Raw genomic sequence first — 13,796 nt, forward strand, 5'->3', positions numbered from 1 at the left:
AATAGAATATTGTATTCCTTCCAATTGAAGTTGAATTTTGTTTTTGTTCTCTTTCTATTGGTAAAGCACTTACCTTTTTTCGGTCATTCACAATCACTTCATCTCACTATATAAGAAAACTCATCTTCAAAATGATTTAAGAAAGAAGAAGAAGAAGAAGAAGAAATGATTGTTAGAGGTTTAAGTATCCAAAGTAAAACCATTAATTGGTAAAGAAAGAATAGGCCTCGGTCAGTATTAAACATGGTAAGGTAAGATAAGTTACATTTGGAACGTCGGATATAATCCCAAGTTATAATAAGTTCATAAAATAAAAAAAAATGTCGGGCTCGTTTGGAAGTACTTTTAAAATGACTGAAAGCACTTTTAATAAAATATTTTTAGAATCAATCCTTAGTAGAAATAGTTGTGAATTTAAAAAAACACTTAAAATGCTTTCTACAAGAAGTACGTGTTTCTTGTAGGAAACACCTTAAGTGCTTTTGAAATCCAAAAAGTTTCTTTTAAAGCGTTTTCAGTTATTTTAAAAACATTTTCAAATGAGTCAATCATCTCCAGAAGACCATAAATGTTGCTCTTCAAATAGAGAAAATTTTAAGCATAAACTAAATATAAGCAGAAAAACACTACATATATTCCTTTTTCATTTATGTTATGCATGCAATCTAGCGGTTTGTGTTAAGGGTATGTGGAAAAACCTTCCTTTCAACTGCAAGTTTGTTTACTTAGATGACAGCTTAAAGGCCAAAATTTATTTGCACATAAAGAATTAAAATTTGTTTCCAATTTTACAGTCCAACCGACTCTACAAATTTTATGATTTATTGTTTGTCATTATTACAACAAATGTTTTGATTTTCTTTTCTACATCTATTTGGGAGCATGTTTTGATGACATGGATCTATATTTAGTTGAAAAGTGTGTGGAGTTTGTTTGAGATGCACTTAGGGTTCTATAAAAATTGCTCATTTTCTCGAAAGTGTAAATGAAAAATGATATTCGCACTTAATTTTTTTTTTTTTTTTGCACGTTCTAGTTTATTTTTATTTTTATTATTCTGTTATTTGCTTAATCTAATGACTTCCTATGCGAAATAGGAGAAAAACAAATAAGAAAAGGGAAGGAACATATAAAATTGAATTAAATAGAAAAATTATAATAATAAAATAATGAAAAAAAAGGAAAAAATTCCGTGAAAGAAAGGTTAAAATCAAGACTAGGAGGGACAGAGAGATTGATGGAAGAAAAATCTTCAATCTAGTGAGTTACCTGCTCGCTAGGTCTCCTATACAGTCATTGCTTTCGAGCATTTTCAAATATTTCTTTATTTTCTTTCAACAAAGCAAAGTCAGTCTCTTTCACCCTCGCATAACACAGAACTGCGAGTAGCCGGTTCCGGCCACGCCATCTCCTCCCAGTTCCTCAAAGTAATCAATTATGATATATATTTTTCTGTAACGAAATTATAACATGCTTAATTCCTTGTTTGGCTTCACTTCCTGGCCTCCATAATCTCATGGATTGCCAATAACAATAGTTCGGATCCCATTGGTTTGCATAAAACCCTGGTCTCGTTTTGTGTTCCCGGTACTCATAAATTATTCCTTTCTGTCTTGACTAGCTACTAGCTAGGGTTTCGGTCTACTACTGGGGTTTTAGTTGATTTATAAATTAGAAGCCTTTGGGGTTTGCTGAGAGAGAAAAAAAAATGGAAGACTACAACAATCAAATGGATCATGAGAGTTCGGGTGGTAGGGGAAACTTCCTCTACGCCTCACCAAACCTTGGAGGAAATTATGGGAGAGCTGCAAGTGATCACCAGATGGGGATCAACACCTTTCATCTTCAGTCAAGTGGCGGCGGAGGCGGCGGCGGCAGCGGTGATCAGTGTAATTTTCAGTCTCCAGGAACACACCCAATTAATGTGAAGACCGAAGCCACCACATCACAGCATGGCCACCAAAAATTTCAGTACAACAGCAATAATAATAATCATCTTGTTTCTTCATCAAGAGGGCACCAACCAGTTGTTCATCAGCTACAGAATAATTTGAATCTTCTAAACGACGATCACAGCCTGAGCTCCAACGAAGTTGAAGCCATCAAAGCCAAGATCATCGCCCACCCTCAGTACTCTAACCTCTTGGAAGCTTACATGGATTGCCAAAGGGTAATTGTTTTATTAATTAACACGTTTTTCTCTTTCTTAGACCATGAAGATTAAATAAATGAATTTTTTTTTTCATATAAACGATCTTTTGTACTAAATCTATCAAATTATGAGAATTTTTTTATTTAAACTCGAGTAAAGAAGGATAGTACAATGGTTTAACAAACTCAGCTAAGCTCATCTCTTCGATTTATATGAATCATTCGTGTTATGGATGTAGGTGGGAGCTCCGTCTGATGTTATGGCTCGGCTCTCAGTTGCTAGGCAAGAGTTTGAGGCACGACAGCGGTCTTCTGGGACTTCAAGAGAGACTTCAAAAGACCCAGAACTGGATCAGTTCATGGTGATCCATATCTTCCATTTTAATTTATTTTCTTAGTTACTATGCTTTTTAATGGGGATTAATATATTATATGTGCATTGCTTGATGTTTTTTTTATTTATTATTATAAACAATAAAATCTGGATGGATCAATTACTAAATTAACAGGAAGCTTACTACGATATGCTGGTTAAATATCGTGAAGAACTAACAAGGCCAATACAAGAAGCCATGGATTTCATGAGGAGGATTGAAACTCAGCTTAACATGCTTGGAAATAATAATAATGCTCCTCCCCTTCGGATCTTCTCACCCTCTGGTAAGTGGTACTTACTTTTCCCTACAAACATAACTGAATTTTGGACTCATATATCCATGTGCTTAGATTTTTCTTATGTTATATTAGGCGTTTTCGAATTCTGTACTTAACGTACATCAATCCATCTTTCCATTACCGCTAACCTAAATCCATATACTGTATTTAAATATTATTGTATAAGTAGAGCATGGGGAAGGAGCTTGGAGTTAGAATTCATAAAATGGGAGATATGTGGATTTTTTGGTCTTGAACTGCTGCAAAACTGCTAGTCCAACTGTTTTGTCTCACCTTGAGGAGAGTACCCAAAACTTGTCAGCATCTCTTTTATTTTCTAGGCGTACGTCAAATCCGGTTATTTTTTTGAGGGAGACCAATTTGACCCATCAAATAGTGCCTTCCAATGTCCAAGAACAAAGAGGAAGCTAGAGGAAGAAACCACACCTACCATTTTTTCATTCATGAGTGGCTTCAATAACTGTCGATGAACATAGACATTTTAATCACGAGCTTAATAGTGTGATAATGACTTAATTTCTTTGCTTAGTTTATAGATTTGTTTAAAAATATATTCACATTGGAAGGGAAATGACTATTAATTAAGACAAAGACTTAGTGTAAATACCCTATTCTATATGTAAACAGTGATGAGAAGAGAGATCAAACATTTGATTTGGTTAATAATTCTCTCTTTTTTAAGGGTTAGATTTACCATGCCTTTGTGGTGACATAATTCTCATTTCTTTTAGGGTTTCCACTTTCCAACCCAAAACCAAGACCTCCCATTTGTTTCATAAATCTGATTTTCTATATATAACATGATTGTTTTCATTCCCTAGTTACTCACTAGATTTGGTAAAAAAGGTGTTTTAACAGATCCGTATACAATAAAACCTTATACAAACCAAATAAAGAATAAAAACCTTGCAGAAGCTATAGTAAAAAAAAACATAGGATGCTATTTAAATCAGCTAGCTACACCACCTAGACGGTACGGACATGGCAGAATTCATTTGAAATAGAATGCCACCATTTATTAAGTTCCATGTTGGCTATACCTACATGCCCCAGATTTGACATATCTTCGGTTCATGCACATGATCGTTCTTTACCTCTTTTATTTTTTATTTATGTTTTATGTGTGCATGAATCTATCATTGTTGTATTCCTTTCTGGTGGTAGATCAGCTTTAGCTAACCTTGACAGTTTGTAAGAGATATTTTCTAGTCACCACACCACGTCGTAAGTGTTTATTGAACGAGTGATTTACCTTTTGCACATAGGATAAGTATTTATTGACGGGGTAACGCTAATGAGGTCCCTTCTTAGTTGCGTAGAGAATCTCTTATGTTTATCACACTCTACAGTCCACATATATTGAAGTGTTCATATATCTTAACCTTGACAGTAACTTATATTGACTGGTTATTTGATTTACTTTATGGAATCTGCATGATCTGTAATAGTTAACAAAGTTTGCTTCTAACAATGTCTATATAATGCACTCGATCTGCAACAAAATATATAATAAATCTATCACGAGCTCTTGTAGCCAAAGTTGGTGTCTCTCCCTTTAAAAGTTCTTCTTTTATAAGGTTTTTTTTGGGAAGTGTTATTGGCATTCTAAAAATCTCATTCTACACTTCTCACAAGTGTATTTTTCTTTCCAAATATAGAAAGTTTGAAGTATAGAATGAGATTTTTGAAGTACCAATAACAATTCCCTTTTTTTTAGGTAATTAACTATATAAGAGCACAACACATGCACTTTCTGGGATAGAATTCCGGGATCTCCATTCCTGTTTTCACACACACGTGTGTGTGTGTGTATTTCTTGAAAGGTTTTCGTTGTTCTTGGCTGTTTCAATCTTTCTTTTTTGATCGAGCGAGCAAACTACCTTTCATAACCTTACTTCCCCGGCTTTCTGGTAAGGATTTCTCTTCCTTAGCGTGTTCTCAGACCAGGGAATTGCTCCTCTGACAAAATCTAAATAGGCTAGAATGCTTCTATCGATAGAGTATGCACGTCTGCGCATAGAATCGCTTTATCGCCTTTCCATTTTGTTCTTAAATATATATATATATATATATATATATATTAAGGGAAATGATTTTCACATGCGGCTCTGTCCTTCTGTGCACCGCTACGTCCTTGGTTTCTCAGTTTTTATAATTAAGAGTCACATGCATGTTAATATATGCAGAGGACAAGTGTGAGGGAATTGGTTCATCTGAAGAGGAGCAGGAGAATAGTGGTGGAGAAACAGAAGTGCCTGAGATTGATCCAAGAGCTGAAGACAGAGAGCTCAAGAATCACCTGCTGAGAAAGTATAGTGGTTACTTAAGTAGCCTGAAGCAAGAGCTTTCCAAGAAAAAGAAGAAAGGGAAATTGCCCAAAGATGCCAGGCAGAAGCTCCTTAGTTGGTGGGAGCTACATTACAAGTGGCCATATCCTTCGGTATGTTTTCGATTCATTGAGATTTTGAAGTCCGTATTAAGAATGGGTACATGTCATTATGTTCGTCGATCATAGAGGAATTTTCTCGTGTCAAATATTATGTTGTGTTATGTTGTGAGACTATTAATTAACTGGATTTCATATCACTGATTGGACGATGCATTAATGACATGTATGGCACCGGGTTTACAATCTAATAAAATGATCATGTTACTAAACAGGAATCGGAGAAGGTGGCTTTGGCGGAGTCTACGGGTTTGGATCAGAAACAAATAAACAATTGGTTCATAAATCAAAGGAAGAGGCACTGGAAGCCTTCCGAGGACATGCAGTTTATGGTGATGGATGGCCTACACCCACAGAATGCAGCCCTTTATATGGATGGACACTACATAGGTGACGGTCACTACCGTCTCGGTCCATGACCTAAACAACTCCGTGACATTGTGTCCTCTTCTGCTCACGCAAGGCTCACAGTTAAAAGTTGGCTTAATTAGTTTTATATGTATGATCTGAAGATAAAAGCAAACTGCTTATCGTAGTTTGTAATTTTTATGGCTAAGTACGTACGTACTTAATTGGGTAATGTTCTATATTCCACAATCCAAGCTGATGATTTATACGTATATGGATTTTTTTTTTTTTTTTTATTACGTGCTGTGTTGCTGCGATTTTATCTAGTGGTCTCTTTGGTATATTTCATTAATGTGATGCTAGCAGTAAGCTGGATGGTTTCCATTATTTTGCGTGACATAAGACGTTTTAGAGTTGATGTTTGCGTCATTGTGCGCCAAAAAGGAGTGAAATATCAGTAGTTTAGAGCATCGTTAGTCTTCTATTTTAATGCATGCATACTGCCATGTTATAAGGCTTCTACTATAGAAACTGAAAGTAGGGATACCTTCACCAGGGACATGGATCCCCTCCGGATCCATTGGTCCTAATCCACCAAATCCTATAATTCAGGCCATTGAAATTTGATCAAACGGTTACAAACAGGGATTCATTTTAAAAGTTCTAATAATTTTAGCCGTTGTATCAAATTTCAATAACCTGAATTACGAGATTTGGTGGATTAGGACTAATGGATCCGGAGAGGATACATGTCCCCTGCACCAGTAATTCTTGTAAGTTGTAAGCTAGAATCAATATTCAATTAATTTTTATTTATTTATTTTATAATAGATTACAAACAACTAAACTTAATTGTAGTTGATATTTCATGTTCAAAAATCATTAGATTGTCGTAATGACTTAGATGTAACAAATACAGCCATACTGGTGAATGCATCAAACTTAAATGTAAAGACTCATGATCCAATGCGAATCAGATTAAAATGGGATAACTATCTGTCATGTATTTGCATTCAAACGTGTTCACTGTTAGATTTTTGGGAAGTTTTTGTGTTTTGGGGGTTGAAAAAAGTTAGGATTCCACCATTAAATTAATTGGTTATATGGAGAATAGTCTAATCTCTTATAAGTCATCGTAAGATTTCTTCTTTCACCTAGTGTATGACTCGACATATATCCCTCACATGTGACGAATTTTCAAGACAAACACATGGGCAACGAATTGAGAGACGTGTAGCTGTTGAGCTTCACACGTGAGCCAACTTGCTTTGATATCATAAAAAAAAAGTTGAGGGGGAGGGGGTGAAAAAAGTTAGGATTCCACCATTAAATTAATTGGTCATATGGAAAATAGTTCAATCTCGTATAAGTCATCGCAAGGTTTCTTCTTTCATCGGTGTATGACTCGACATATATCCCTCACATGTGACGAATTTTCAAGACAAACACATGGGCAACGAATTGAGAGATGTGTAGCTGTTAAGCTTCACATATGAGCCAATTTGCTTTGATATCATAAACAAAAGTTAAGGTTATACCATAAAATAAATTGACAATATGAAAAGTAATTCAATAGTTTATAAATCCTTATAAGATTTATCATTTAACCACCAATTTATGACTCTTATACCTTATTATCCTTACCGCCATGACCCCTAGGGGAATAAATGTGGCTCCACCATTTATTAGAGCATTTCTCAATAAAAGAAGACATAAACTATGCTGAATAATCAGTTAGCCCATGGTGGAAGGGCGGCAAAACTTATTTCTTATAAAACCACCTTTCAGACAGCCTCTAAAATTCATTAGCAAAACGCCAATGAAGTTTTGGGTGGTTCAGTTCCAATCTGAGATCAAGTTCTAAAATAATTCTCGAAGAATTTTTTTGGATAGATTAATGTATATAGGTTAATGATAAATTAAGGACCCACACAATTCTTTTTAAGAAAAGTTAACGAAAATTTAAAAAAAACTTTAATTTTATTGAAAAATAAAAAAATGAATGTGTAGTGAATAGTATCAATGAAAGGTAAAAATATAATTTTTTTTTTTTTAGTTAAAAATAAACAATACCAAAAATATTTCGTTAAATTATTTATTTATTTATTTATTTTCTATTGCCTCAATGGCAGCAGGCAGGCGTATTCAATTTTTTTTTGAGTTAGGGGTTGCTGATCGAGAGACGAAACAAGATAGGTTTAATAGGTTACATCATGGTTGGTGGGCTGACCTATGTATATAGGGTTAGGACTCGGAAATACATATTTTTTTACACATATTTGATACTTATTTTGTAAAATTTACTTTGTAATAAATTTATCGATCCGAGTCGTTTATATATTAAACTTTAGTACATTATTCTTAGATCATTCTTGTAAAAAAAAAAAGATAAATTTAAATCATTAAGACATTCATTTGTAGTGAAAGAAATTGACGAATATTTACTCTAAATTTAATCCAATTGTCATATGGTTTCAAATTTAGTTGATTTTTGGTAAATGGTTTGATTGTTAAAATACATTACGGAGTGAACCATAAAAATATATTGTCAAAATGTATGTGAAAAGCATATGTCCCTGAATCTTCACCCATATATAATATATGGATATAATTCACACATCCATATTTAATTCACACATCCATATTTACTTCACACACACCTTTGTTAATTTTTTATTACATTAATCATCTTTAATTCAGTCATTTTGACAATCGAAAATTAATAAAATGCATGTGAAGTAAGAATAATTATATGAATAGCACTGCCCGCAATATATATGTAAAGGCTTTAAGAAGTCATGGGATGGGATGGTGACGTGCTCTTGGCATCCAGCTACAGGAAGAGAATTTGAAAATCATATCATGAATAATAGGGTTAGGTAAATACCAATAGAAAATAGTTGAAAGAATCTTATCTTTTCACTGTTCGCCCATCTCTAACCGAATTAGAATTAAATGGTTCGTTTTAACCTTCTGGTCATCCAATAAATTAATATTTTAATGAATAGTGTATGACCATATTTTTTATCATCTTCAATCGAGGGCCATAGGCCAAACATAGTCCTGTGACAAAAAATCATCTCCAACTAAAGGCCAAAGAGCTATAGTATGGAATGTGAAGAATTGAAATAACATGAGATAATATAGTATGAAATGGTGAAAAATATGTGAGAAATGGTGTAGGAAAAAGTTAAAAATTAAAAAAAAAAAAAAAAAAAAAAAGTGGCCTGGGACCATAAAAAAATCATAAACCGTAAGTGTGGGCTAGGCAACAGGTTGGCTGGCTGGCTGAAGATGGTCAGCCGGTTGGCCCTTTGGCCCTTTTTTTGTCTCGTAGGGCTCACGAGCCATTTGGCCTAATCCTCGGTTGGAGACGGTTTTCGAGCTATTTTTGGCCTTCTGGCCCTCTGAACCTTTCGGTTGGAGATGACCTTAGTATAAAGATATTTGACTGAACCACGTCCAATTGAACTAACTCACGTCTTCATCAATTCCTACCTAACATCTTCAACTTTGTTACTCCAATGGGATGTACATTTTCAATCTGCAGCAAAATAGAATGAAAATAAGTTTCTTGATCATGTTGTCATGAAAATTGCAGGATCTGTAACGCAGGATAAATGAAGACTAAGAGAGCAGCTACAAGTAAACACTAAAAAATAAAGCTCACTACCAAATACTGGATATCATCACCGTAATATTTTTCTCAAAAAACATTGAGCCGATAACTCGTCATTCTAAAGATCCACCTAAGAATCACAATAAAGGTGAGCGACATGGGTAGGGCTGCAACTTGGATACGAATCTCCGATTTCAAGCCGAAATATTCTAAAATATTCCATCCGATTCATATCCTGAATTTTAAATTCTTAAATTCTTAAATTTGGATAGGAATTGGAATGTATTTAATATTCCCAATTCAATCCAAAATTCTGAAACTTTCATAGCTCTATTAGATACACTTAATTATGTACGTATTGACTTTGGATTTGTAATACACTGTCCTCCAATATGTAATTATTTTTTCATTTATAACTCCTTCGAATATATTACATACAAAAAATGAGAATTTGAGCACCATGAAACTTTATATTATGTAGGGTGAGCCATGGTGATGACATATTTTTTATCTTGGCATAGATGAAGTCATACAACTCCTATAATTTTGAAACTCTAAAATAATCTGATTCCGAAAATACTGAATTTGGCATGAGTTTATGAAATTTCTAAATTAGAAATAACATGCATTTCCGAAATTTTTTTCTTTCAAATTAAAAACATGTATTTCTGATTCGATCCGGCCAAAAATCAGGCTTAGTTAGTGTTGTGGGCTTTAATTCCATGTGTTTGGGCTATTAGCTGTGGTGGTTACAAATTTCTGTACAGTATATTATGTAGTTTTACAAATTTCAACAGGTTTGCAGTATTGTGAAACAAAGTCTAAACCCAACATGGAGTCTCACTATTCCTAGATCACTTGAGTTGAATCTTTAAATAGCTCAGTTGCAAACCATATTCAGCTGAGGGTCAATATAACAAGGTGATAGATTGACTTTGAAGCAAGACTTGTGTTAAACAATTTCTAAGCATGAAAATACTTAACTTCTTACATATATACAATGAGATTCTTGTTTGCATACAACTCACACTTACATGTTCCAACAAACCTTTTCTTTTTGTGATTTTAATGCATTAATTTTGCATGTGTGCCAGACTATAGACACAAAGGATATTTTCTACCGTAAAGATATGTTATTTGTAAGTAAAAGAATAAGTTCATTGCTAAAAAGAGAATGCAAGCATTATTGTAAAGAGCTTCTTCTTAAGCAGCTAAGCATCTTCTAAACAAGAATCCCATGATGTTCTTACATAAAAAAGGAATTTTACTCACCATCCTTCTCATATCATTACAAGAAACAATGAAAGAAAAATTAAGAGAAATATTATCAGACTAATAGTCAATTAGGCCAGTGGGCCGAAAATTGACTGAAAACCGTCTCCAACCGAGGGTTAGGCCAGAGGGCTCGTGGGCCCCACGGAATCTGAAAGGGCCAAAGGGTCAACCGGCTAGCCATTCCAGCCAGCTAGCCAGCCCCGGGCTGGTCCAAATTTTTTATTAATTCTGTCAGATATAACGATAGGAATAAAAGCAATAGTGTCGGTTATAACGAACACGAATAGTAGGCAAAATTTTGAATACAACGGCTAGCTAACTGCATCTAGTTGTTGTATTCAAATTTTTAATGAATTTAAACCTTTTTTTTTCCCTATAAATACCTAAGCCATTCCTACACCATTTCTCACATAATTTTCACAATTCCATACTATCTCACTTCATTCTATTTCAATTCTTCATATTATATTTTCTTACCTCTTCCAATAATATTTCCTTCAATTTTTTCAATAATTTTCAAATGGCCTCATCTGCAATGAAAGGTAGGGCTTGGACTCGAAAAGAACATGAAGCTCTTTGCATGGCTTATAGATGGGTCTCGGAAGATAGTGTAAGGGGGATTTCTCAAACAAGTGAAGGTGTTTGGACTCGTGTGTCCAAAAAATACTTAGAGTTCTACGATGGCACCATTCCACCGAATGCTCGAAACCACGAGAGTTGTTCTTTAAGATAGAAGAAACATCTTCATCCAAGTTTGAATAAATGGCATCAAGCACTGTTAGCATGCACAATTAGACATGAAAGTGGCACCGATTACTATGACAAAGTTAGTGTTTTCACAGTTTATTTTAAATGTTTAATTATATTACATTTAATTTTATAAATTAATTTCCTTTAATTTTTGTAATTATATTTTCTAGGTACGCCAAGCGGAGGAATTGTATCTGGAGGGTAGCTCAAAACCCTTTCAGTTTCACGGTACGGTTGTTGGGAAATTTGTAAAGGATAGGTGTTGTTTGAAGATCCACCTCAACATAGAGTAGATTCTACGCCAGTGTTTGGAACTGCATCCCCAGCTGTAGATATGGATGAAGATGGATCTCTTACCATTCAACAAACAAGGGTAGAAAATCCATCTCCGAACGAAGGTTCCTTACCTAGGGCTATGGGTCGAAACAAGGCCCGAATGTTGAAGGAAAGGGCAAGGCAAATGATAATTACGCTGCTCAACAGGAAGTGGCGGCCACATTGCTATTGCTGGTGGAGCAAAATGCCATTGTCATGGAAGAAAGGAATCTTAGGCACAAATACAAGAAGAGTTGGTTTATAAGAATATGGAAATGAACACTACAAATTACACTCTAATGAGTATGGCCTATTTTGATAGGAAAAAAAAAAGAAATTATGACCCGGCAGTAGTTGTTTACCTCTGACTATACTCTTACAATGACGGATGATGAAGATGGTGTTGATTATGGATATTAAATTTAAGTTTTTGTAGTTTTTAAATTTAAGTTAATGTTGTTTTAAAATTTAATTTGTAGTTTTTAAATATAAGTTGTAGTTTTTAAATTTAAGTTATTGTTATTTTTAAATTTAAATAATAAACTATATTTGGCCCTATGACTCTCGGTTGGAGACGATTTTTTGTGACATGGCTAAAACGAGCCCTATAGCCCTTTGGCCCTTTGTTGGAGATGGAGACAAATATAGTCATGTATTGTTTATTAAAATATTAATATTTTGGAAGACTAGAGGGCTAAAACTAGTTATCTGACCAGCTCTTGGTTAGAGATGGCCTTAACACGTTTGAATGTCTTATAGATACAACACGGATTTATATTTTTCTGTTCAAGCAATGAATTAGCGCAGCCATGGACACTATGCAGGCCCTTTTTAATCATTGTCCAAGAGGTTACCACCTGGTGAAGTTATGGATCCATGACATGCACCCATACTCTTTTGGAGTTTTATATATATTCTTTTGTGTCTGTAGCTCGGCCGAGACAAGAAAAGAACAATATCTTTTTTTCCGAGATTACGAATTAGATTTGTCTGCTTCACCCTCGTGAACCAACCTAACACGGAACAAAGCAAAAGTGCTCATAAATTAATACTGAACAATCATCATCTCAGTCCACATTAGCTTATATATATGATGCTACGCCTAACACTAAATTTAGTGGTATATCAATTCCAGTTTTTCCATTTTGATGATATAATTTAACCATTATCTAAAGTCCGGACATATTGGTTCAATATATTGGTGAGAAGGCTACATATACCTAATTAATTATCATCGTCGTCATCAATCACACAACCCTAAAGCTAGCCCTTTCAAGTTCTCCAGCAGATCATTGGCGCAAATGCAGAACTGACTGTTATTATTTTTGGATAAAATTAACAAAGCATAAAAAGAAGGGGACTGATCATTGATCAAGGCAAGTACTTTTGGTAGTTGGTACGAGATTATAGGAACATAAACAACATGATTATGATCCCGATGTTTGTTAGTTGTTTTGATCATAATTGCATCAACGATTCAACGGGCAACAAGAAGTGAAATAGCTAGATACAATTATTTGTAACATCTCACGACTCTCATTTTGTAGATATTATATTCACGAGATTCATATAAGTGATTTTAATATATTAATTAGAAAGACAGTAGACATGAGTTATTGGGCTAGGATTAGCTTAGTGATGAAGGTGAGAATAAAATTATTAGTAGAAATAGTATACTGGATCCAGAGAATTCGAAATTCTTCAATATCTTTATAAAAAAAAATAAAAAATAGACATAATTGTAAGTTAATAATTGAGGTGATACAAATATTTTTATTCAAAAGGTTTTCTAAAGTCTGGAAATGCATATCGTTGAAGCGCTCTAAATATTGACACTAGCTAAGTAGCTAGTATATTTGTCTGCCTATGAAGGTCTTACTCATGCAATTAGGTTTGTTTTGCTTTTGTTTTGTCACTTTGTTTTTAAGGTACTGTTTTTATTAACCAATTAGGGCAGTGGGGCAGTGGGCACAGCAAACTTTAATATGTCAAAATCATAAGAAATAGTCCTGCAGTACTTCCGAAAATATCATTGTCAGATTACGCAAAATAAATGAACAGTCGGTTTGTAAGAGTTGGAAAGCATCACTTCTCCTTTTATTTCTTGCTTTCTTTAGCATTAAAGATTTGCTTTTCTTTCTCTTTATTTATTTATTTAATAAAAACGTCAGATATTCATTAAAATGACGAAAAAATACGTACAAGAAGATAAAATAT

The 13,796-nt window shown here is 34.1% G+C and overlaps 1 protein-coding gene across 1 annotated transcript; it reads left to right on the top strand.

Annotated features, from left to right (window-relative positions):
• Positions 1 to 1,481: 1,481 nt before the first annotated feature.
• On the top strand, positions 1,482 to 5,915 carry LOC103951709 (homeobox protein knotted-1-like 2). The gene is made up of 5 exons (XM_009363161.3): positions 1,482 to 2,170; positions 2,391 to 2,513; positions 2,661 to 2,811; positions 5,013 to 5,266; positions 5,488 to 5,915. Exons 1-5 carry the CDS (start codon positions 1,709 to 1,711, stop codon positions 5,689 to 5,691), a joined length of 1,194 nt encoding a protein of 397 aa, XP_009361436.1. The 5' UTR covers positions 1,482 to 1,708; the 3' UTR covers positions 5,692 to 5,915.
• Positions 5,916 to 13,796: the final 7,881 nt, after the last annotated feature.

Source organism: the organism of the source record quoted next, unplaced genomic scaffold (genome assembly GCF_019419815.1).
Source record: "Pyrus x bretschneideri cultivar Hongxiangsu unplaced genomic scaffold, Pyrus_bretschneideri_v1 Contig1, whole genome shotgun sequence".
Taxonomy (NCBI): Eukaryota; Viridiplantae; Streptophyta; class Magnoliopsida; order Rosales; family Rosaceae; genus Pyrus; species Pyrus x bretschneideri.

Bases quoted from the DNA above. Each gene is read 5' to 3' on its own strand.
- LOC103951709 (XM_009363161.3), top strand. From the start codon at position 1,709: ATGGAAGACTACAACAATCAAATGGATCATGAGAGTTCGGGTGGTAGG. The intron at 2,171-2,390 runs GTAATTGTTTTA...TTATGGATGTAG, and splicing joins CTTACATGGATTGCCAAAGG to GTGGGAGCTCCGTCTGATGT. The intron at 2,514-2,660 runs GTGATCCATATC...CTAAATTAACAG, and splicing joins CAGAACTGGATCAGTTCATG to GAAGCTTACTACGATATGCT.